The 26,377-nt window shown below is 37.4% G+C and overlaps 1 protein-coding gene across 13 annotated transcripts in view; it reads left to right on the top strand.

Moving 5' to 3' along the window:
• The window catches only part of LOC135213543 (rho guanine nucleotide exchange factor 18-like), a 1,147,377-nt gene that overhangs the window by 970,612 nt on the left and 150,388 nt on the right, over window positions 1-26,377 (top strand). For 3 of the 13 annotated variants that reach the window (XM_064247499.1, XM_064247506.1, XM_064247507.1), the window contains one exon: window positions 4,307-4,324. The exons of the other annotated variants lie outside the window; for them this stretch is intronic. In XM_064247499.1, the coding sequence (XP_064103569.1) occupies window positions 4,307-4,324 (18 nt within the window). The remainder of the gene's footprint in view (window positions 1-4,306; window positions 4,325-26,377) is intronic. 13 annotated transcript variants of the gene reach the window in all.

The raw sequence follows: 26,377 nt of genomic DNA, 5'->3' as shown, positions 1-26,377 counted from the left end.
TGGAGAAACAAATCCACATTTATGTAAATGTACATATATTTCAGCTGTTTTTAACCTGAAATATATGTACATTTGCATAACTGTGGATTTGTTTCTCCATTTGAAGACTCGTGCTACTATGAGGATTTTTTAATTATTATTATTATTATTATTATTATTATTATTATTATTATTATTATTATTATTACTTATTATTATTATTATTATTATTATTATTATTATTCCAGGATCCTATAATATTCCTGAATGGTGATTTGCTCAGCTCATCCAATTAGGTATAACTCATACAAGATCACAAATCCCGCCACGCAACTGCATACAATAATCATAGGAGCACTAGGCACGATCCCAAGATTCTGAAAGGGGAATCTAGAAAAACTAGGGCTGAAGTAGCCCAGGACTCATAGCGAAGCCACCCGTGTGATCCTAGAAACGGCAACCACATAGTAAGAAAAGTGATGGACTCCTAAGGAGGCAGGATGCAACCCGGAACCACACACTATAAATATCGCACCCAGTCGAATTGGAGGACTGTGATAGAGGGAAAAAAAAAAAAAAATAATAATAATAATCACCATTAGCAAATACTAGTATAACATTAAGGTGGATTTTTCCTGATATTTTTAAATAAAAGGAGATTAAGTGCAAATAATTTAAACATCTCAAATCATTTAGCGTGTTTGAGAAAAGACCAATAATATAGAAGTTAACAAAATAAACAAAAATGTCACCTTAGCCCTTTAGTCAGATTCCACGACCGTTAAAAACAATTTCATCGCCGTACTGGACAATTATTTACTTTTTACAGTGCCCCCCAAAAAAAAAAAAAAAAATATATATATATATATAGGTAACTGTGACATCCACAATATCGAAAATCATCAGGGTGAATTTAACGAAAGAACTTTGCTCGGGGAAACTTGTTTTTCAAATTACTATTTTTAGAGCTTGGGTACCAAAAAGGGACACGTCAGTGTATGCCAGTAGTAAAGTGAATTAATTTATTGTTTGTTAGTGAGATTGAGCGGCTGGTTTTTTTTTTCACAGCAATGAGTGAAGGGCGCTGTTTTTATATCATAGTAGTGGCCTTTCATTTTGTATGTAGTTAATGTCTTTTTACTGAGTTTTTGAGAGAGTTTTTAACTGAGTTACGTGCTTGAATAAATTAACAGTGAAGTATACTTGTGATGTCAGGATTAATACGGAAGGAAAAGGGATGTATGTATGTAACTTAAAAAATCGTGTATATTATTATCATAAGGGACTTTGGGCTCTTAGGCAGTTGTTGGAAACGCATGGGCGTATGTAGCGTTAATGGTATGTATGATATATGTATGTATGTATGTATGTATATATTAATGGATGTATGAGAACGTTGGTAGGCAACCTGGCAAGGAGTATATATATGTATGCATGTATATCCTGATATAAATTGCTTGAATTTGATTATAAAGATTTTCCTCTTCGTCCCCAAGCCGAGCTGAACACAACGCATACAACGATAAATCTTCCGTTATGAAATGCAGACGGGAAAATTGTTCATCAGTTTGCCTCGTCGTAAAGTTCCCCCCTCTTCATTTGGTGTATTTATTTATTTGCTTAATAGTAGTGAGCGAGCATTTAATTGCAAGCGTTCTTGCCCCCAAATCGCTGCGTTAATCGCCAACGTGTGTTTGTACAACTGAAATCGGGAAATGATGCTTTGGACGGGAGGTGGAGAGAACGGGTTTTACATCTGTTGCAAACAGGGTGTGTTTTTGTATGCGTTTTATCTTGTTTGTTTGTTCTTGTTTGCTTGTAGGGTGTGGTGTGATGATTTTGTTGTGGGTTAGGTTAGGTATATGGTGTGCGTGTGTATCCAATTTCGTTCTGTCTACATTGAATTTTAAAGCGAATATTTTGTTAGCGTTGTTAGTTTTCAGGTTAGGAAACTTATTTGCATTGGCTGTTTGCCAAATCTTTGGGTCAAGTTCAAAGGGCTGTGAGTCACAACAAGACCCGAGAATAGCTTGTGGCAGAAAGTGAGTTTAGTTTAAATTTAATTATGTTTCAGAATTAGTGTCCAACCTACGTATGGCAAATATGCTTCATAAATTTCATTTCTGTACAAAATAAATAAGTAAATAAAATAAAATAGAAAAAAAAACACTGCAGTGCTGAAGGAAAGGTCTCACTGACGGTGCTCTGAGTTGTTCAAGCCGATCATTAATTTTGAAATACAAATGCATATTTTTTTTAAAGTAGAACTTTTCATCTGTAGACTACATCAGTAAAATGGGTTGTGGGTTGTTGTTACTGATAGAAAGCAGTAAACCCATAACCATACATTTGGTGATACCAAGTAAAAAGTTTGTAAATTTTCAAGGATTTGAGTTCCGTGTTATTAGGCTTTTCTCCTTCTAGCGTTTGTAGTTGTCCTCTGGGCCCAAAAAAAAAAACCTTACTCAAGGCTTGGGTGGGGGGCTTTCTTCCTTTTTAAAGTCATGTGCTGGATCCACACCCCCACCCCCTCCCTCTAGCTCCTCCTAATTGGGAGAAAAGTGGGGCGTTGAGCCTTGGGCTGATATCTTGTACCATTTTGAATTTCCGACCCCACCTTTGGGGTCAGGTAGGAGCAAATATTACACTCAAGGGTGCCACACCGGTCCTCTTATTCCTTTTGATATCCTGCCACGACGGACAGCCTCCGGGCAAGTGTCTTATGCTGGTCTTAAGTGGTTTAAAGCGGGACTTGGTCATAACCAACCGATTCTTTATATTTGGCTGTTGTTCATGTCAAGTAACTGTCTATATGCTTGTGTTTGTGCAGTTGATCAATCGATTCAAGCGTATTAACCAGCTCACCCCTATTAGTTTATTTGCTTGGCATATGCTCATGCTCTTATTTATAGGTGATCTAGGGTCATTTCTTGGACAGAGACTTTTGTTGTTGTCAAATTTACAATTTTTGTTTTTTCATAACACCTAATCTTGTTTCTTTGTTCTTGTGTTGATATGAGAGAGAGAGAGAGAGAGAGAGAGAGAGAGAGAGAGAGAGAGAGAGAGAGAGAGAGTAATATGTTCAAAATACCTTCGGTGGATAGAGAGAGAGAGAGAGAAGAGAGAGAGAGAGAGAGAGCGAGAGAGGACGAAGAGAGGAGGATAGGAGAAAATTTTGGTGTTAATAAAAATTGTTCAAATTACCTTCGTATAAAGAATGAGAGGCGAGGAAGAGAGGAGAGAGAGAGAGAGAGATGAGATGAGAGAGGAGAGAGAGAGATTTTTGGTTTTGTAATAAAAAATTTGTTCCAAATACCAATTCGTGGTAAGAATGAGAGACGGAGAGAGATTATGACCTCCGAGAGAGAGAGGAGACGAGAGGAGAAATAATTTAACTCCGAGAGAGAGAGATGAGAGAGAGAGAGATTATTTAACCCCAGGAGAGGAGAGAAGAGAGAGGAAAATTTATTTAAACCTTCCAGACGAGAGAGAGAGAAGAGAGAGAAGAAGAAGAGAGAGAGAGAGAGAGAGAGAGAGAAATTATTTAACCTCCCCGAACTGTTCAGCTGTTCATTGACTAACAGAATACTTACTGAAAGAAGTAATATGACCTAAAAGTAAGATGGTAATGTGTATCACGTTAGATGAGAGAGACAGAGAGAGAGAGAGAGATTTAACCTCCCCGAAGTGTTCAGCTGTTCATTGAGTTACAGAATGTTTACTGAAAGACGTAATATGACCTAAAAGTAAGATGGAATGTGTATCACGGTTAAATTCGACCTACCAGAAAGAACTACCACTTATGTGACGTTTCAAGGGGAAGCATTCGTCATCCAATCTTCGTCCCGATTTGAAGTAAAGGGAAAATCGGGATATCGCTTTTCAAAGGCCGTGACCTCTGACCTCTGACCTCTTCGTTGGGTTCTCCATGTGGATCGTAGCGGGAGGAGGGACGAGTTGGGTTGAAAGGAGGTCATAAAAGAATTGTCTTCTTTTTTTATTTTTTTATTTATTTTATTTATTTATTTATTTTCAAGAGTCTTACACTTCCCGAATCGTGTATATTGACCGATTAGAATTTATTTTGTTGAAAGGACTTAACGCTGATTGGAGCGAGTATCTCCAAACCCCCCGCCCCAGCAGCGCAAAAGTTCTGTTGCGTCATAATTGATAGTTAATTAGGACTTATTTTGGGGAGACCGTAATTTGAAGTATATATCTTTACCGTTGTGTCACCAACCAAGTTTTGCTTAATTCTTATTTTAATTTAGTATTTCTTCCTCTTATTTATTGTTTCAAAAGCTAAACTCTACTGTCTTTTTTGCAGATTCGGATCAGATTTAAGGTAATTCCGATGATGTCTGCCGTCGCTCCATGCCGGTAAAACCAGTAGCCGACGTTTAGAACGTTGCACAGACATGATAATTGGGCTTAGTTGTAAATAAAATGCAATTGTGTAGTCATCTGGTCTTAACATTCATGGCGAATAATCAGTAGCACCGTACTTATTGCGTAGAATACGTAGTTTGAGCGTAGATCTTTTAGACGAAAGTATATAGTTAAGTTGCATCATAGCGTTCACTAGATTTGCATATAGTTTGTCATATATTAGCCCAGAAAGTCGGTTACATTTCATTAGGAAAGGAAATATATTATGTTGCATCATGGCGTTTGATACAGTAGTTCACATAGTCCGTTAAATAATAGTTCAGTAAATTGGTCACTGGTTTGAAAGGGTAAAATTCTCTCTCTCTCTCTCTCTCTCTCTCTCTCTCTCTCTCTCTCTCTCTCTCTCTCTCTCTCTCTTGAGATTTTGTTTATCAAGGCAGTTGCTAGAATTAACTAATTTCTTGCATCTTGTTTATTTTAGTTTTGATATATTAAAGATTCTCAAACCTATGTATATTTGGTTTGCATATGTAAGTGTTTTAGTGCATTTGTTTAATCAAGTATAAACGTATACATTAGTGTAATCACATGGTAATTAAGTATGCACAGAGTTGTAGATTTAGTTATATAAATCAGTGACTGTCCCAATGTATTAGGATGCTAATTGATTGTACATACGTACACGTGTGTTTATTTTAGTATACATAATGCAGTTTGCCTTAGGGCATGTGTATGGAAATTAAGAAAGGGCTTGTTTGTGAGTGTGTGAGCATGAATCTCTGCCTGCACACAAGTGGTGCGTGTATTGTAATTAAGTAACTGCGTGTATGTGTGTATGTCTTTACCTGCATAAAAGTGGTACTTATATTGTAGTTAAATATCTGTGTGCATGTGTGTGTGTCTTTGCCTCCATACAAGTGGTGCGTGTATTGTAATTAAGTAACTGCGTGTATGTGTGTATGTCTTTGCTTGCATAAAAGTGGTACTTATATTGTAATTAAGTATATGTGTGTCTTTGCATGCATAAAAGTGGTGCTTATATTGTAATTAAGTATCTGTGTGTATGTGTGTTTGTCTTTGCCTGCATAAAAGTGGTACTTTATTTTGTAATTAAGTATCTGTGTGCATGTATGTGTCTTTGCCTGCATAAAAGTGGTACTTATACTATTGTAATTAAGTACCTGTGTGTATGTGTGTGTGTGTCTTTGCCTGCATAAAAGTGGTGCTTATATTGTAATTAAGCATTTGTGTGTATGTGTGTATATCTGCCTGCCTGTCTATGGATACACTTGCACCTCATTGCACCCTATGCTTGCAAATTGTTGCAATGTGCTGTTCCATAATACGACGTCACTGGAATCATATTTCCATAATCCAGTCTCCTGCCTGGAGCGATTCCCTTAAACAAAAGGGGCGAGTCGTGATCACGCCACAGAGGGTCGGTGGACCATATGACGGAGGTGGTAATTATATATCTGTCCTTTCCCTTCGACAAACTAAATAGTTTGTAAGTGTTGTTACAAGGAAATTTCATGATTCCAGGGAGAATAAATTAGTTGTTATTGTTTGTGTGAAGTGGAGTTGGTGCGTTTTAGAAATGCATTGCATTCATTCGGTTCATTACTGGCGGGGAAGTAAGTGGGATTTCGGGATTATTTATTTTTTTTAATTATTTTGTAATCCCGAAGTACTAGGTATCCGTAGTTCACAGATAATTGCTAAAGGATGTTGGGATTGCCTGTTAATTTTGGACGCTTGTACGGAATGTAAATTAGCGTAAAAGAATATATATATATATATATATATAATATATATATATATATATATATATTATTTTCGAGGTAGAGCGATACTAAATGGCATTTTTAGCTTAATGTTTGTGTATATGAAAATTGTTAGGGTGATGTGAATAAATTTCATATACATACATTAATAAACATACATACATACATACAACATACATACATACATACATACACACACACACACACACACATATATATATATATATATATATATATATATATATATATATATATATATATATATATATATAATTTTAATAGCCACAATGCCCTCTTAACTTCTCTCTTTTTTGAGGTGGGCTGGGGGAATACGCTTGTCACTACAAAGCCATGTTTGCGCGTATGTACGTATGTATCTTTGACGTATGTACTAAATTCGTAAATGCATGCGTGCATCCATACTTGTGCTTGCCTATTAGCATATGCATAAAAAATGTGAATAGCGTCATCTAACAAGTAACCCGTACCGAATTTACCCTTGTGTCTATAAGCAAGCTTCCAAAATTCGCAGTGACGGACTTGAAGCACCGCTGTTTGGTTGGTTGGCGGTGTCGGCTTGGTGGTGGTGGTGGTGGAGTACATCGTTGCAAACGTCTTGGCTGCCATTGATTTCCTTGCACAAAGCCTCCCCTTCCCTTTAAGAGTTGTGTGCTTGCCTCTCCCGCGCGAAGTATATACATATATATAAAAGACGCCTTTTAAAGGAGCTCATCACACCTCATTTATTTTCCCAGATTCTGCTGTGCAATGATACTGCGCTTTTAGCGTTCGACCTCCTTCAATGTGCTGTGGATTTTTAAAATTTATTTATTTATTCATTCATTTATTTATGTTTTTGCTAATGAAGTATGGGCTGGGATTAGGGCAGAAAGGGTGTTTGATTCACCATGGTAAGATGGTAGGGAATTCACCCTCTTCGGAAAGCTTTGGCTGCCCTTCTGATTGAGAATAAGGGTTGTTTCAGGTTCAGAGGAAATTTTCTTATGAATTGCCGCATCTGTATTTGATAAAAAGCCTTCTTCTACACTTATCTTTTCACATGTCATTATGGTGTGTGTGTGTGTGTGTGTATGTATGTATGTATGGTATTATGTGCTATTATCAGGTAGTGTATGTTTTACAAATACCAAGAAGTTGGTGATTATTTTATATTCAGAAAGATGACACAACAAACGGAAGTGTGTTGGAAACCCATTTTACTTACTGAACGGAATCAGTTCACTACAAGAGAGGAAATATATGTAAAACATTGCTTATAGTAACACCATTCATTCAGTATTCCTATAATCACAACCACTAATGATTTTAAAAACTGAATGATACAAACTTTTATGTTTCACAAATGTATAGCGTACGCAGAAGAGAATTACCTACCAAGGAAAATGAATCCGTTGTAACTAATAATTGTACTCTAAATGGTATTCACTGCTGTTTCTATTTTAATTATTAAATGTGAAATATTTTGCACTGTAGCTGGGAATTAACGAATTTACCATCTTCATGTAGATTGGGCCTTTAACATTGTTCGCCTCCATCCATATACTCGCTCTTCTTTATAACTTTCCACCCTCTCCTAACAATTGTTTCAACATTATTTTCAGCGCTGAATGACTTCGTAGGTCCCTGCGCTAGGCCTTTGGCCTAGATTTTATATTACAATTCTAATTTAACGTTGTACAGTAATAATAATAATCCGGAACCCCACACTATAAATACCACCCAGTCGAATTGGAGGACTGTGATATATATATACATACATATATATATATATATATATATATATATATATATATATATATATATATATATATATAATATAAAGAGTTTTGTGTCTGGAGGTCTTGAAGCCAGAAAATGCAGAACAGTAGATCTGGTAAAATAATAAGATTAGCCTGTGGTAGGACTCGGTGAATAGTACCTTTCTAGATTAAAAGACCACTTGAATCGTAGCAGACGCAGAATTAGCGACAAATTCAAGAGAACCACAGGTGAAACAGGTGTAGATTGTGTATTTCTCGTGATAGAAGTTCACTCTCGACGTGGTTCGGAAGTTACGTATAAAGCCATACAAACAAACAAACAAGTGTAGAGTAAGGCAAGAGAACAAAAAAACAAAAGGTAAAAAGAAAGAAAAACGTTACGTATTGAAATATCCCACCAAGACGTCTGTAAGACCCCAGGTACTCTCTGTAAACTCCGTTGAGTCTGAGAGCAAGTTACGACAGAGAGAGATCGTTTCTTTTGTGGATCTGATGGATGGTTATGTTTCTTGTTAGGCGGCAGAGCAAGATAAACTACGCACCATCATCTGAATATGCCCTAGAGAGAGAGAGAGAGAGAGATGAGGATCTATACCAAAGGCTTGAGCAGTACTAGTGACATATCGTTTTGAACAGCCATTTTAAAGGCCTTCAAAAGAGAGAGAGAGAGAGAGAGAGAGAGAGAGAGAGAGAGAGAGAGAGAGAGAGAGAGATGAGGAATCCATACCAAAGGCTTGGGCAGTACTAGTGACATATCGTCTGAACAGCCATTTTAAAGGCCTTCAATAGAGAGAGAGAGAAGATATAATGTTCAGAGTCTCTCTCTCTCTCTCTCTCTCTCTCTCTCTCTCTCTCTCTCTCTGCAGGTTATGCTTCACCGTTATCTTGCATGGTTCACTAACAGAGGGAGTCTGCAGGAGATCCGAGATGGAATCTTACTCGAGTTAATTTAGATTTAAACAGAGAAGGATGTCAATATTCTTTATCCTATTTAAAGACGTGAGGATTTCAGTATCAATAAAGTCCCATTTAAAAATGTGGGTATTTAAAGTAAATTCCCCAACAAAATCTCATTTAAAGATGTGGGATTTCAAGTAAATTCCCCAATAAAATCCCATTTAAAGATGTGGGGATTTAAAGTAAATTCCCCAATAAAATCCCATTCAAAGATGTGGGGTTTTCAAGTAAATTCCCCAATAAAGTAAATTCCCCAAATAAAATCCCATTTAAAGATGTGGGGATTTAAAGTAAATTCCCCAATAAGATCCCATTCAAAAATGTGGGGATTTCAAGTAAATTCCCCAATAAAATCCCATTCAAAGATGTGGGGATTTAAAGTAAATTCCCCAAATAAAATCCCATTTAAAGATGTGGGGATTTAAAGTAAATTCCCCAATAAGATCCCATTAAAAAATGTGGGGATTTCAAGCAAATTCCCCAATAAAATCCCATTCAAAGATGTGGGGATTTCAAGTAAATTCCCCAATAAAATCCTATTTCAAGATGTGGGGATTTAAACTAAATTCCCCAATAAAATCCCATTCAGAGATGTGGGGATTTCAAGCAAATTCCCCAAATAAAATCCCATTCAAAGATGTGGGGATTTCAAGTAGATTCCCCAATAAAATCCCATTTAAAGATGTGGGGATTTAAACTAAATTCCCCAATAAAATTCTATTCAAAGATGGGATTTCAAGTAAATTCCCCAATAAAATCCCATTCAAAGATGTGGGGATTTCAAGTTGAAATAACCCAATACAACCAAATAATATGATGCCCTGTGTGTGGTCGCCTATCATATGAATCAGGTTAGTCTTTTGGATAAGGAAATTTTTTTTCTTGCCCAGGCCCGATGGAAATAACGGAAAGAAACTAGACTTAACATCGGAAGTAGGAAGAGAATGAGATAACAGTGTATATATATGTATATATATGTGTATATAGTGTATGTATATATATATATATACATACATATATATATATATATATATATATATATATATATATATATATATATATATATATATATATATCAAGGATCCGTATTGCATAACGAAAGTTGGTTAGAATCCAGGCAGATTTGGAAACGTCCTGTACATGATTAAAAAATGTCTGAAATATCTAAAGCGGCTTATGTCGCGCGCGCGCGCGCCACACACACACACACACACACACACACACACACACACACACACACACACACACTACAGCGAAGATATTGCGTGCATAAGAACTATCTTTTAAGTAGTACTTATGCGAGAAACATTAAGGGGAAAACACTGTATGTGGCCTACATCGACTTAGACGAGATTACTGTTAGAACTAATAGAGACTGAATGTGGAGCGTGTTGAGAATATAGGACTTAGTGCATATTGTTGGGAGAGATATGGGGTTTTATGAAGGAAATTGCAGTAAGAGTAAGTTTGTGAGGGTAAATGGGAACCAGGTGTAGTGAATGTCGCTACGGACGGTAAGAGGGAGGATAGAAGAATAGATGTTTGGGAGTTCATTTCGGAGGATGGTAGGATGAGAGAGAAAGCATTATCACAGAGTAGGTAAAGGGAAAAGAGTCAGCAGGGTATATGAATGAGATTGGGAAGAAACTTGGAATGTTTGTGCAAGCCGCTCGGGTTCGAATGCACAAAGAAATTGTTGAGCCAGATCCCCTCAATGGAAGTGTAGTGTGGATCTTGAGTGTGAATGAAAGAGAAGTGTTGGAAGATGCAGAGATGAATTTTTTATGTCGTGTTTGCGATATCTAAAAACTTGAAATGGGAGAAATGTGGAGATATGTAGAAGTGATAAAGTGGTTAGCATAGTTGAAAAAGGATTGATAAAAATATTTCGAGACGGTTTGATCAAATAGAAAGAAGGGATGATAACAGGTTGATGAAAAGAGTATCATGTTTCCAAGTGTAGGGAAGAAGAGGAAGATATACAAACGGATGAATAGATAGATGGACTGGAAGAAGTATTGAAGTGGCGGGACCTTAAAATTCGGTAAATGAGTCAGAATGCGAGTTGGAGGAAGGTGGCGCAGTGTATGCAAGGGACTTCAGCGTGTTGCTGATTGAGCCTTCTTGCGGATGTTTTAAAACTTTTAGTATTGTAGAATTATCTGCACGGGGTTCAATCCACGATTCAGCAGATAAAGTGTCATTATAGTAGTGATGAATGTGTCCATTGGCCGAGTCGGTAATGTCACTGAAGTCCTGATTTCTCCTCTGTCCGTTGGTTCCAATCCACGAGAGTACGAAGTTATCGGCTACGAAATTCCCTTTCGGTTAACAAAGATGAAAATATATTAATTCCAAGGTAGAGCGAATTGAATATTAAAGGACATTTGTAGATGAATTCGCATATAAATTATAATAAATAATATATATTATATATATGATATATATATATATATATTAATATATATATATTATATATATATATATATATTTATTTATTTATTTATATGCGAATTCATCTACAAATGTCCTTTAATATCCAAGTGTATATATATATATATATATATATATATATATATATATATATATATATATATATATATATATATATATATATATATATTTCGTCCCAGCAAATCCAGCCGAATCTCATATATGCAAGTACGCAGAGCGATTGCACCCGGAGGATCCATTCTTCTAATCTCATTGTGTAGATTTGCATTTCCAGACCATTATTTCGACTCGGTCCTTTCGTGCAGGATTAGATTTTAGGACGTATTCCGGGATTCCTCGTGAAATCTGTAGTTTACGGAGACGCCGATAATAATCGAGAGAAAGAGGGCCATAGGAGAGAGATAAAGGAAGAGGTGGATAGGTGGAGGAGTAGGCTGTTTTAGTTAGAATATTAGAGGCGGGGTGGGAATTCTCGTTTGGATATTCCAGCGGAATAGGGAGGGATTCCTAGTTGAATGTTATGGGAAGAGATACGACGGAAATAGTCCGATTTGAATGTTGAATGTTTACTGAAGAAAGGGGTTTCGTTTTCAGGATGTTTACAATGTTGCAGAGATTTAATCTCTCGCCATTCAGTTCAGCTTCCAAGAAACAAAGGTCGTCTGTATGGGTTAGTGTAAATAGACCCTTAAGTGTGTTTTTTGGAGCTATGGCAGGTTACCTGGTTTAGAGAATAGCAATTTTCAAGCAGGTATCTTCTAAAAACCAACTGTGACATGTTTATAAAAATCTTTAAAAAGCCCAATGCAGATCAAGAATTTTTTTATAGCTACGAAGAACGCTTTTAATATTTAAACCCTTGAATATGCTTTTACCCTGGAGGTATTTTTCTAGCAGCAATCGTTCTCATTCATAATAAGATCCTAGAAATTCTTAGCACGCTTCACAAATTATCTAGCAGCCAACTAAGGAAATAATAAACAAATGTTAAAAAAAAAAAATACCACGGACCCGACAGCGATCTCATTCTTATTAATCTTAGGAAATCCTTTCACACTTGACTTATATCCTACCAGCCAATTAAGGCAGTCATCTAAAAAATAAATAAATGAATAAATGAGAAGTGAAATAAACACAATCCCCACAAATCGGACACCTCTGTTCTATTAAAATCCGGCAGAAAATCTTGGCTGCCGCTGGTGCCTCGAACACCTGTCAGATTTTCTGAGCAACCCTTCAGCTGGGAAGGTAGCACCGCCTTCTCTCCCACGAACTCCCGCTCGTATTCTCGGAACCGTACGAAGATGGACGAGAGAAATGGAGAGCGTCTTACCAAAAGTTCTTTTGTGTCGTCTTTCTAGCGGAATTGAGTTGGAGCTATGAATTTTGAGTTAAGTAAAAAAGTTGAGGGGTAGGAATTTCTCTCTCTCTCTCTCTCTCTCTCTCTCTCTCTCTCTCTGTGAATGTGTGTGTGGGGGAGGTACAATATTTCGTCCTCTCTCTCTCTCTCTCTCTCTCTCTCTCTCTCTCTCTCTCCTCTCTGTGTGTGTGTGTGTGTGTGTGTGTGTGGTCGTGGTGTCTGTTGTGGTGGAGGTCCAATATTTCGTCTGAGAAGACACCTGGAAAAGCTCTCTCTCTCTCTCTCTCTCTCTCTTCTCTCTCTCTCTCTCTCTCTCTCTCAAGAAGTCATATTCGTTTGTAGTGGAAGTAAGTGGGAATTACTGATGTTTACTGGTGCTCTTTACGTAAAAAACATACATTTGTTTGTAAAGCATGAGGGAATAAAGTAGATTTGGTATGAAAATGTATATTTCAACTTCCTTTTTGTGAAATTCCTTGTTATTTAAAAGTTAATTTATTAGTTACCTGGTCGGTCTACGTCTTCATCCTTTAAAGAAAAATGGAAGTTCCTTACGAGTGAGATTTATTAAGAGCTTTTATGCAAACGCTGAATCTGTATCACGCTTAGGACAATTTCGCGTGACTAACGTAAAGGTAAAGTTGTTTATAAAGAATAATCACCACTTTACTCGTCTAAGAAAGATTTTATTTGCAAAACACACACGTCACCTTTAATCTGACGTTCCTGTATGTAGAATGAAAAATAATGCAAATAGCTTAAACTGTCACTCTTGTATATAGAAGCAAAAATAATGCAAAAAGCCAAGATGATTCTGCAACTGCTTCCATTTCTCCTGAGTTAGAACTTTTTTTTTCATACGCTCTACTCAGATCCCTTCATTTAGTCATGTTAACTTCGTGTCTGGGTTAGAAAAGAACATTAGGTTGACCTCCCAATTGGTCTTCGTCTGTGTGAATATTGTCAAGTTTGTATTTTCATCATAAAAAGGTTATTTAATTTAAATTCACGATTGTTGGTCCGTTAGAGTTACTTTGCAACAGGTAGCATTTTGTTAGGTCAGTTGCTGGTAAAAATATTTATGATAGCTATCTCAGTTGCTTTCGAATTCATTTTGTCTTATTTAAATCTTACTGATTGAATAGAAGTGTGTAGCGCCTCAGGGGAGTGGTCGGTTTGGTCTTGGACTACCACCTCGGTGGCGGCGAGTTCGATTCTCGGGCATTCCATTGAGGAGTTAGAGATGTGTATTTCTAGTGATAGAAGTTCACTCTCGACGTGGTTCGAAGTCACGTAAAGCCGTTGGTCCCGTTGCTGAATAACCACTGGTTCCTTGCAACGTAAAAACACCATACAAAAAAAAAAAAAAAAAAGTGTGTGTACGGTCTTTCGTAATTTCAAATTATATATATATATATATATATATATATATATATATATAATATATATATATATATATATATATACACACACACACACATATTAATAAACTATGTGTGTGTATGTATAGTCAAGTAAAAACGAACGAGCTTTCATGTCTAATTTTTTTTATTATAGAAAGAACTGTAATGAAAGGACGGGGGAACACGCGCACACACATACACACGGTATTTGCAGAAATGTCTCTCTCTCTCTCTCTCTCTCTCTCTCGAGAGAGAGAGAGAGAGAGAGAGAGAGAGAGACAGAGACAGACTTAACGCCTATTAGCTGTTTCGAGTTCGATTGTAAACAAAACTGTGGAGGTCATCCATCACATTGGGAAAATTCTCCCTTGCTTGTCGTGCTAAGGAAGAGAGATTACCCAAATTTTGCTTTCGATTTCACCTCGGTATTTACGACGTTCGTAAATAGGAAAGTCTGGGGAAAGAAAATATAACAACTTTGGGAGAATCCAAGTTTCGGTTTCTTAAAGCCTTCGCAATAAACCGAACTTATCGTCTTGCGTTTTTTTGTATATTTTTTTTTCTTGTTTTTTCTTTAACTTTTTGAGATAGTGATTCGTTCCCAGATTCTGTTGGGCGATGCCACTTGAGAGAGAGAGAGAGAGAGAGCTTAGCGGCTGTGCTTTCTGAAGAAGGGAGAGAAAATGAGAGGTTAATTGAGACAGACAGAGAGAGAGAGAGAGAGAGAGAGAGAGAGAGAGAGAGAGAGAGAGAGAGAGAGAGAGAGAGCATAGACTTCTATGCTTTCTAAAGAAGGGAGAGAGAAAGAGATAGAGAGCAAAGACGTTTGTGCTTTCTGAAGAAGGTAGAGAGAATGAGAGGTTAATTGAGAGAGAGAGAGAGAGAGGTAGCCGTCTGGGCTTTCTCAAGATGCGAGAGAAAATGAGTGGTTAGTTCTTAATTAGCTGAAAGAGAGAGAGAGAGAGAGAGAGAGAGAGAGAGAGAGACATAGTCCCATTTCCTCAAATGAAAAAGAGTGAGACTGCGGCGGTTCCATTTCCCAACAGAAATGAGAGAGATAGAGGGTGCAAGATTAGTCTTGCTTCCAAAACGAGAGAGAGAGAGAGAGAGAGAGAGAGAGAGAGAGAGAGAGAGAGAGAGAGAGAGAGAGAGGATGCTTCTTCAGCAACCGTTTGGACATAGCCGATTTACCATTTTTGTCATGTTAAGTCATATATCTAGATTGTTTTAGTTATTGCCTCTACGTTGTGGTATATACATTCCATGTTTATAGCCTTGAGCTGAAATAAAATGCGTTATTATTGTTATTCTTATTATTAGTATTATTATATAAAACATAGGAGAAAAATAGCGGAAGGGGGCGGGGGGCATTGGCTCTTAAACCCGAGAGCAAGAGCTAGGAGCGAGAGAATTTAGTAACTTCAGCAATAGGAAAAATCCTACTTTGAAACTTCGCGAAGTCTTCTCATTGGCTTTTGAAGACCAAGACATTGCCAGAGACAGCAAATGTCTTTTGCACGCTCCTGGAGATCGAGAGGACGTTTCAAAGTGTCTCTCTGCAGGGTATCGCATTTTACTTCAAAGTACGTCCTTTGCCGGCTTCGTGTTGGAAACCCATTTCCTATCTTTCTAAAGGGGCAAAGATGTTTGGTAAAAGAGAGAGAGAGAGAGAGAGTGGTTTGTTGTTTTTCTTGAGTTTTGTGAGGTCGTGAATGGGTATTGGCTGGTCCACTACGTTCTGACACGTCTTGTGTGTGTGTGCGTTTTTGTGTACTTTGGCCATGTTGGAACAAGGTACCGTTTACGGATCTCTCTCTCTCTCTCTCTCTCTCTTCGGAAACAGTGGACTGCATTAACAGGAAACAATGTAGGTAGATTATGTTTTTTTTTCATTATTAAATTAATGAAGTTTGACGGTTTTCCAAAATATCAAATTGAAGAGAATAAACTAGAATGTCATTAGTAGTTTTTCCTTTAGGAGGATTAGAAGCATTGGTAGCAATATTTTCATGTTTGTTAAAAATTAAGATAAATTTGAGATGACCAAAATTTGGCAGTAAAAATCCATTTTCAGTGAGCCTTAAGAGTTTAACAGACCGTCCTGATTAATAAGTAAATATACCTCAAACGCAGTTCTCTGGAATGCTAGGGAGTGAAGAATGTCCTTGGTTTTTAAGGTGGGGGGGGGGGGGGGGGGGGGGGATTAGAGAGTACGTTCCCCCGTTGAGGGCTGGAAGGAAGAGGGTAATTATCCTTTTTCCAGAGTTCATGAAAAACAGTTTGCTCTAAACTAAAGTCAAGTGTGATTTGTAAGACTGTTGAAGAAATTGTCGTCTTCGTGTATATATATATATATATATATATATATTATATATATATATAGATATATATATATATATATATATATATATTATATATATATATATATATATATATATGTGTGTGTGTGTGTGTGTTTGTTGTTTGTGTAGAATCTACTGGTCACTTTTTTACCAGATGCGTATGCAACTATAATAGCCACAATGCCCTCTTAACTTCTTAAATTCTTTGCTCCTTTTTGGATACGCTTGTCACTACAAAGCCTGAAGATCCAAGTTCAAAGATTTTTTTTTTTTTTTAAAGAAATGTTATGTCTGGTACTGGGAAACGAACCCAGGTCCCATAATCATCACAAAGAGGTCACGTTGCCGACCTGACCACTAGAAGTTAAGAGGACATGTGTGGCTATTACTTGTATGATTGTGGGATTATTTTACAGGTGAGTGAATTACTTGAATAATTGGGAGAACCTAAAGGCATTTATTCCCTATAAATTGTAACGGAAAATTTTCCAATTTTACCGTCGAAGACCATTGTCGTCTTGAACCCAAGTTGTAATCATCCATTCTTCAATAAATGCTTTATGTCTCAATAATTGGGACTCGAATCCTTGTGCTTTTTAACGACTCCTCCCTCTTGGATGGGTTGTTCCTCCATCGTTGGATATTGATGCAGTTACCCGAAAAATTGTTCTGAATATATATTTTGCCGCCCAGCCAAGTAAGTGTTAGAAATGAACCGGATAGAGAGAGAGAGAGAGAGAGAGAGAGAGAGAGAGAGAGAGTGTGTGTGTGTGTGTGTGTGTGTGTAGGGGTGGGAAGGGGGGCGGGGTGGAAATGCTCTCATTGAATTAGTCATATTTCAGTTATATTATTCTTCTGACGTTTATTGTGAATTGGTGCCCTCGCTGCGTTTTGTAAATAGCGACGCTGGCTTTAAAGTATTGCGATGTTACATTATTATCTCGTTACATTCAGTGTTACATTCAGGGATTATTGTAATCTACGCATACTCGCTTTTAGTTGCTTTTGAAAATTATCGCAAACCGCACTAATAATTGAAATTGGCCGTAGCGATGTTATTATGGTTTTATTTTATATTCATTGAATTTGTAATTTACCAGATGGAGTTTATCTTATTAATTGAATGGCCTTTTTAATGTGTTTTGTGAATGAGTGCCTCGAATAATAATTGACGAAAGAATGACTTTTAATAATGTTGCCGTTCTTGAATTACATTGTGTGTGTGTGTGTGTGTGTCTTGTAGTAAATATTCTTCTTTTGAACTGATTTATTATGAGATCTCGGAAAGAGAATGTTTTTCAAGTTCGAAAGCGGGTTCGTGGTGATGAATATTTTTATTGGGTCCTGCGGCGGAAATTGTTGACATTATTTTTAATATGGCCATGAGCGAAAGATTAATTGCTGCGTCCTTTATTACTTTGGTTAGGTTATGGTTAGGTGGGTGTAATAAAATGTTTAATCGCTTGATGCAGTTTGCGGTTCCAAATTGAGCTTTTGGGGTTGTGGGGGGGGGGGGGGCCGGATGACGTCAGATGGATCGTGTGTAATCAATCATTCTGTAGGAATTTGATCGCCTATCGCCATATCAGATATCTCGTATATTATCCATGCACTCGGCCAACGAGGGGAATCAGAGGGATCTATTTTTGGTGATAGAAATTCATTTCTGGTTATAAAACGGTTCGGATCCCACAATTAACTGTAGGTCCTGTTGCTAGGTGACCAATTGGTACCTAGCCACGCAAAAATATCCATTCCTTCGGGCCAGCCCTAGGAGAGCTGTTAATCAGCTCAGTGGTCTGGTAAAACTAAGATATACTTAACTTTTATCCATTGCCTCTGGTCATGAGATATTCTTTTACATTTTTGTCGGTTTTCAAAAATAGAAGAATCGTAATGTCATTTTTTTTAAATAAAGAAAAATAGAGGACTCGTAATATGTCATTTTGCTAAACGTTAAAGAATGGTAATTTTGTTTTATTGCTTCTGGTCTTGCGATACTCTATTGACTTTTTGTCGACTTTTATACTAAGGAATGTTAATGTGTCAATTTTTAAGCATAACTGATTGGTAATGTGTAATTAAAAAAAAAAAAGTTATGCCTCAATTTTGAAAGGTCAGTGTTTAAACAAAGAATGGTAATGTGTCATTGGTTTCGGCAAGGTAACCATTAATATCTATGAACTGTCAGTTGGGGGACTTCTGTGTCCTTTTGGGTAAATCTTGGCATTTGTCTTCGTACAGGGCTCGAGACCCTTTTGCGTAATCTTGTCAAGTGCCAGTTAAGGATCTCTATAGGGCCGTTTCGGTAAATCTTAACCACATAGATCTAAAGGGAGTATCTAGGTTCTGTGTATCGTAAAAGGCGAATAAAAGGACAGCTGCTGCCTTGCAGGCTTACTTTTTTTTTCTTTTTTTTTTTTTTTTAGCAAAAGGCTAGGGCCACCGCCAATACTGTGGAAAACTGCTGCCTTGCAGTCTTACTTTTTTAGCATAAGGCTAGGCACCGCCAATAACAAAATGTTGACTGGCTGCCTGGTGCCAGTCTTACTTTCTAGTAAATGGCTAGGCCCACCGCAATATAACTGTGGAAAACTGCGTGCATTGCAGTCTTACCTTTTTTCTTTTTCTCTTTTTTTTTTTTTTTTTTGTAGCAAACAAAGGCTAGACCCACCGCCAATAACTGTGGAAACTGCTGCCTTGCAGTCTTACTTTCTAGTAAAAGGCTAGGCCCACCGCCAATAACTGTGGAAACTGCTGCCTTGCAGTCTTCCTTTTTTACCAAAAGGCTAGACCCACCGCCAATAACTGTGGAAACTGCTGCCTTGCAGTCTTACTTTCTAGTTAAAAGGCTAGGGCCCACCGCCAATAAACTGTGGAAAACTGCTGCCTTGCAGTCTTACTTTCTAGTAAAAGGCTAGGCCCACCGCCAATAACTGTGGAAACTGCTGCCTTGCAGTCTTACTTTCTAGTAAAAGGCTAGGCCCACCGCCAATAACTGTGGACACAGCTGCCTTGCAGTCTTCCTTTTTTACCAAAAGGCTAGACCCACCGCCAATAACTGTGGAAACTGCTGCCTTGCAGTCTTACTTTCTAGGCGATGCCCACAGCCAATAACTGTGGTTGATGACAGCAAGGGCATGCGGTCGTAAAAACTCCTTTGCCAAATAATAAAGCATGCCTGATGTTGTAAGGAAAGGCGCACCAGGCAACCGACCCCTTAGTGTAGGAATAACGGTGGGAAACAAGATGAATAGCTCGTTACGGTTTCGACCCTTTAGACAGTTTTTTATTCAATTTCCTGATTGTCCGTGTGTGTGTGTGTGGATGTCCGTGTGTGTGTGGATTTCTTCTTTTTTTTTTATTTTTTTTGTAATATTAATTTTTCGATTTCATATTGATTTTTAAACAATCTCTGTTCAGACTGTCAGGTCAACTAGTTTTCGTTGATTGCTCTTATCTGGATTGGGTTTGATAGAGGATATTGCTCTTTTTCCCCGTATTTGTCTGGTGTGATGAGAGAGAGAGAGAGAGAGAGAGAGAGAGAGAGAGAGAGAGAGAGAGAGAGAGAGAGAGAGAGAGAGAGAGATTACCCAGTATTTTTGCCTAGAAATCTGAGATGGATGTTCGAAAGGAAGTTTAGTCCAGCCGTAAATTAAATATTAGGAAATGAACCTTTCAGATTAAATTCCATTTTTTTACTCGCCATTATTCAAACTTAATTTTTTTCCATTTCATTTTTTTCTTTTTAGAATGGTCTTAACGATTTTATGTGCTTGTTTGATTACTGTCAAAATTATTTTCGTCAACAAACCTTGGTCCTGTAATGACTGAATCGTATATATACTAAGTAAGTGTAGTGTATTTTTTATACTCCCTATTCTTCATGATTTATTGATTCTCTCTCTCTCTCCTCTCTCTGCTCTCTCTCTCTCTCTCTCTCTCTCTCTCTATCTCTCTCTTCTCTCTCTCTCTCTCTCGTTATTTATTATGTTATACGTACAAATCGCATTGATACCAACAATACATTTATGAATTCTTGAGTTAAATAAGTGTATCGAGTAATGTCTCATATAAAAATAATGGGCTATTTATGGATATTATTAAATAGTAAATATGAATATTTTATTAATATTTAATGCGCAGTCTTTTATATTGAATATTTTTGGCACACTGATTCTCTCTCTCTCTCTCTCCTCTCTCTCTCTCTCTCTCTCTCTCTCTCTCTCTCTCTCAAAGCCTGTAGTTATGTAGAAACTGCTTTTACATGTATTGACCCTTTTGCCTAATAAGACTGGTGTTTTAATGTTTTCTTGCTGTTTCAGTTAGTCCTTAATTTTTCTTTGTATTTTCGCTTTTTGCAAAATTCGATGTTTTTGTTAGTTTTTAAGGTCTTTTCCAGTGGATTGTTTTTATATATGTGTTATTTTTCTCATGTTGTTTCTGTACTTTATAATAGTTCCAGAACAATTCATGCTTGATTCTTATGGAAGATTGAAAGTATTTTTTTTTTCATCATGGATTATCGAGTATTTAAATATTTACTTTTTTTTTCGTACTGTGAGGTGATCTTATCGCTGGAATAATTTGTTTTAAATATCGTTGGTGTAAAGCTTTGTGGCGATATGTGAAATAATGTATAAAAATTATTTTTTTAACTGTATTTTTTATTTATAATTTTTTGGCGAGTTTGAAGAATAATACTGTTACTGATATTTTTTTGCGAAATAATCATAGTCATGTTTCGTGTAAATTTATTTTTTGTTTTGCGATGGTAAAGAGTAATGCAGTGGATAATATTTTGCCTTTTATTTTATTTTATTTTTTAGCGAAGGAGACTGCCTTTTTTAAATTAATATAAAGAAAAGTATGAGTGAATGTTGGTTCTTCTATTAGTGTGATTTTGCGATGGTGGAGAGTAAATGGAGCTATTAATATTCTTTCTTTTATTGCGAAGGAAGGAGATTGTCATGATTACTTTTTGAATAAAAATTTTGTGTGAATGTGTTGTGTTGTTTGTTTTTTTTTTTTTTTTTTTTTTTTTTTTTTTTTTTTTTTTTTTTTTTTTTTTTTGCGAATGAGGTTACCTTGTTTGCCCTATTAAATTTTTTTCTTTGTTTATGAGATCGCCTTCATTGCCTTTAAAAAAGTATGTGAGATTGTTGTCTTTTTTTTTTGCGAATGAGGTTACCTTTTTTGCCCTTTAATTTTTTTTTTTATGAGATCGCCTTCAGTGCCTTTAAAAAATAGTATGTGAGAATGTTGTCTTTTTGTTGCGAGTGAGATTGCCTTGATTACCTTTTTAAATAGAAAAAATAGTATTAGTGTTGTTCCTTTTTTTTGCGAGGAGATTACTACCTTGATTGTCCTTTTAATAGTTTTTTCAAGATTACTTTAATTACTTTTTAAATTAAATTTGTTTTTTTATTTATTTATTTATTTATTTATTTTGCGAAGGAGATTGTCTTGATTGCCTTTTTGAATTAAGAAAAAATTTCCGAAGGAGATCGATTGCCTTGATTGCTTTTTTGAATATAAATTTTTTTTTCGAATGAGATTGATTGTCGCTATTGCCTTATTGAAAAGAATGTTATTTTTTTAAGGAGAATGTCTTGATTGTCTTTTTTTTTTTGCTTTATTGAAGAGAATGTGTTTTTTTTAAAGATTTTCTTGATTGTCTTTTTTCAATTTTTATTTTTTTGCGAATGAGATTGCCTTGATTGCCTTATGAATAAAAGAATGTTTTTAAGGAAATTGTCTTGACTGTCTTTAAATTTTTTTTTTTTATGAATAAAGAATGTGTTTTTTAAGAAGATTATCTTGATTGTCTTTTTTTTCTTTGCGAAGAGATTGCCTTGATTGCTTAATTAATTTTTTTTGCGAAGGAGATTGCCTTGATTGCCTTATGAATAAAGAATGTGTTTTTCTCAGGAAATTGTCTTGATTGTCTAATTTTTTTAAGAGTGTGTTTTTGCGAAGGAAGTTTGCTTTGGTTGCCTTATGAATAAAGAATGCGTTTGTCTAAGGAAATTGTCTTGATTGTCTATTTTTAAAGTGTGTTTTTTGCGAAGGAAGTTTGCTTTGGTTGCCTTACGAAGAAAGAGGGTGAGAGCGTTGAAGTCCCCATATTGCATTTGCTGTGTTTTGCCCGCTGCTGTCAACTAACACGAGTTTTATTTGCATCTGTGTCTCGCCCCACTGACTGCCGACAGAGTTTACCAGGAGCTTCAGCAACACATCCAGGCAACGCTTCCACCAATACCACCAGAAGATGAACCATCACCACCACCAACAGCAACACCACTCCTCCCCCCGCCAGCACCACAATCACCACCACAATCACAACACCACAATCACCACCAATATTCACCAACACCGACATCGTACCACCAGCGATCCCAAGAGAGACGTTTTCGCCTCCCTCCGTCATCACCCTTATCCTCCTCCTCCTCCCCCTCCCCCTTCTCCTCTCTCCCCCATCCGCTGCCACTACATCTGCCACCACTACATCTGCCAACATCAAAACTCCCACCACTTCCACCACTACCTCGCTCCTCCAGACGTCATCTTCCATCATCACCTCCCTGGTGGCTGCTGAAGAGTTCGAATTCCTCCTCCTGGCTGCTGCCTCCTCCCCACCTCCCCCTCCCCCTCTCCCCCTCTACTCCCACCCTGGCTGGCCCCCCTGCCCCCCACCCCCACCGCAGGGCGCCGTCACTCCCCAATCCTCCCCCTTCATTCGCCTCGACATATCATAATAATAGTAATAATAAACCCTTGCTGCTACCATTACGATCAAAACCACCACTTCCTCCACGACCATGGTATAAACAACCATCGCAACCACTACCACCACATCAACCACCACAACCACTACTACCACAACCACCACCACCTCCACCACCACCACCACCGCCATCTACAGCTAGAACTCACACCGCCTTCAGCAGGTGATGATGATGATGACATTCCCTTCGTCCTCCTGTCCTCCGTTTTATCACCCCCCCCCCCCTACCAATACCTCTTAGCCCCGTAACCCCTACCCCATCAGAGGACACCTGCAGGACCTCTGCACCCCTGTCCGAAAATGAAAGGACCACCCCACCAATGCCAACTTATTACCTCCTGGCCTCTGCCCAGACTCGTGCATTTTAGTGTTTTGACTCCCTGGCCTCTCTCTCTCTCTCTCTCTCTCTCCTACGAATCAAAAGCATCCACTGTGATGAGAAAACCCACTGTGGAATGATTCAGGAAGAAACCAACCGTGGTACAATTGGATGTCTCGCCGACACCGTCCCCGGAAGCCATCTTTCCCCTCCCTCTTCCCTTCACCTCTCCCCCTTCCCCCTACGGCTCCCAGAGAGAGGCCACACCCCCACCCTTATACCTCTATAGTAGTGGCAGCTTTTGTGTGGTAGCTTCCCTTGAAAAACCTTAAAAAAAAAACAATCACCCTTTTGTCCTACATAGTCTCCCTAGCCATATCATGACGCAGCTAATATATATATATACATATACCCTCGCCATGTGCTTTTGCCATCAACCCTGCTTTTTCTTTTCTTAAATTTCACTCTATTTCACACTGGTCCACTTGCGTTCTTTTTTTGCAGCTTACTATACACTCTGTCTCTCGAACTCTCTTCACTATCTTTTTTTTTTTTCTACACCCAAACAAACACGGAACTCCGAAACGAAAATTTATCATTATTATTATTATTATTATTATTATTATTATTATTATTATTATTATTATTATTATTATTATTATTATTATTTATTATGATTTTGATCTCAAGGTCGGGCCTGGACATATCGCCTTGAGTGTTTTAGAACACTTGTGTGTGTGTGTATCTCTCAGTGTGCATATGGTTGTACAGTTACTACTATTATCCACCACTGTGTGTATTTCGCCCAGAACTTCGGAAAGGAAGACCCGGTGAAGTTTTTAGTCGTTTAGCCCCGTTTAGGAAATCCCCCCCCACCCCCACCCCACCCCGAGATCTTCATCAAGCTTCCAAGCTAAACCCTCTAACACCCTCCCCCCTTCCCCCAAATTCCTGTTAATTGTCCCTCCCACCCCACCACCCCTGACCCCCCCGTCGAAAAGATTGATGCTTACCTCTTAGTCCTTGACGTTGCTTGTGCCAAGCCAGTTATTGGTTTTGAGATGTTCACCTATTTTTTTGCATGGCATTCATAAATGTACGAAGAATGTGATAAATATGTATTATATTGGGATAAGAATAGGTTTAAATTCATTATTTTATATACAGAGTCCTAAACGTTTATAGCTTCTGTTTTAGAGAGAGGGAAAATTGGCACTTGTTTTGGCATTAACATGATTTTATAGTAATTAATGATATTCTTGACTAGAATGTTCTTCATTCTTACAAGACTCAAGGAAACATGGACTGCCATTCTTTTTAAATCCATTCTTTAAATGATAAGATTTGTTCATAGCGTAAAGAATTAGGAAACACGCTTAAAAGATTTCAATCTCAACCTCTCTCTCTCTTGCTTCCTTTCTTAATAGACAGGTAGTTTAGTTTAATGTACTGGTTGTCCATAAAGTCCCAGTACCATTACAAGCAATAAACACTTCTAATGGTACTGGGACTTTATGGACACCCTGTATTTAGAAATAAGAAAATGAACAGCTTGGAAGCATTGTATAAATGATAAGGGTCACATCAGTCTGCTAATTTTAAGATTTAGGTTAAATTCTTTCAGTGTTTAAGGCAGTGTTTGAATATGTTTGAATGCATTAGATCACTCAGGCCAGTTTGAATGTACAGAGGTTTGAGACGAACGAGTTCAGGTTTGAAAGATTACAGTTGGGTTCCCGAGGTCTCATTAAAAAAAAAGGGAGGGGGGGAGGAAGGAATAGATAGGAACTAATTTAAGATAGGATTCTGTTTTGTAATGACTTTAAGAATTTTGTCCAGAACATTTTCAGTGATCGTTTAGGTAAGGGGTTCTTAACCTTTTGATGACCCCTGACCCCCGTGAATCGCCCAATATGGTTCCATACCCCCTTTGCTTAAGTCCAGTTAAGTCCTGTTTATTGACAGTATAACTTACTATACTTAGTTTAATACATACCTTAGGTATGAATAGCTAGGAATAGAACATATAAGAAAATCAAAAGCATTTAGAGTTTTATATAGTTATTTACGAAATGTACCCATGTATACATTGACACATTAAAATCAAATATTATATACAAATATCAAGAGATCAAGTCCCATACCCCCAGCATGTGGGTCTCATACCCCCAAGGTGTATGGATAACCCCCTGTTAAGAACCCCTGCTTTAAGTGATTGGGAATAATTCAGCCACATCGTTGATATTCGAGTGCTGCGTTGCATTCGACCTCTGCAAGTGCCTTTTACTCCCGTTGTATTGGAGTTGAATAATGCACTGTAATGCAAATCACGCACGGATATTTCTGCTAATGCCCGTTATTCGTTAATCCCTGGAAAATCGATTCTTTCCAGTACAAATGGTTAGTTTCCGCTCGCTAGCTTTGATGGTTTGTATTCGTGCCTAAACGTTTGGAACTAAAGTGTTCTGCTTTTACAGCGGATATATAATTTTCGAGCTACTTATTAATCTGATGATTTTTATTATGCTTCGAATTCGAATAACTGCTTGCAAATTTAATTTTTTCTGTATTACGTAAGATAACGGCAGTTTATTGTTACACAAAATCAATTACAGTATTCGTCGTTTGTTAACTGAAAAAATTAATGTGAAAACACAATTATATTCTCGTATAACTTTGTAGGAATGGGTGACTTCCACAAGTAGTGATCCTGATTTCAAGTCCCGTCAGGTCTCGTTCAATTTTCGCTGACTCGGCATTTTTCCCGCCCCTGTGAAAAGGAACATTAGGTTTTGGGAAATGCGTAGGTATACCTGCTGAGT

The sequence above is a fragment of the Macrobrachium nipponense genome, chromosome 43 (genome assembly GCF_015104395.2).
Source record: "Macrobrachium nipponense isolate FS-2020 chromosome 43, ASM1510439v2, whole genome shotgun sequence".
Lineage (NCBI taxonomy): Eukaryota > Metazoa > Arthropoda > Malacostraca > Decapoda > Palaemonidae > Macrobrachium > Macrobrachium nipponense.
Note: the sequence above shows the minus strand (reverse complement) of the source record. Positions and strands in the feature narration are given on the sequence as shown.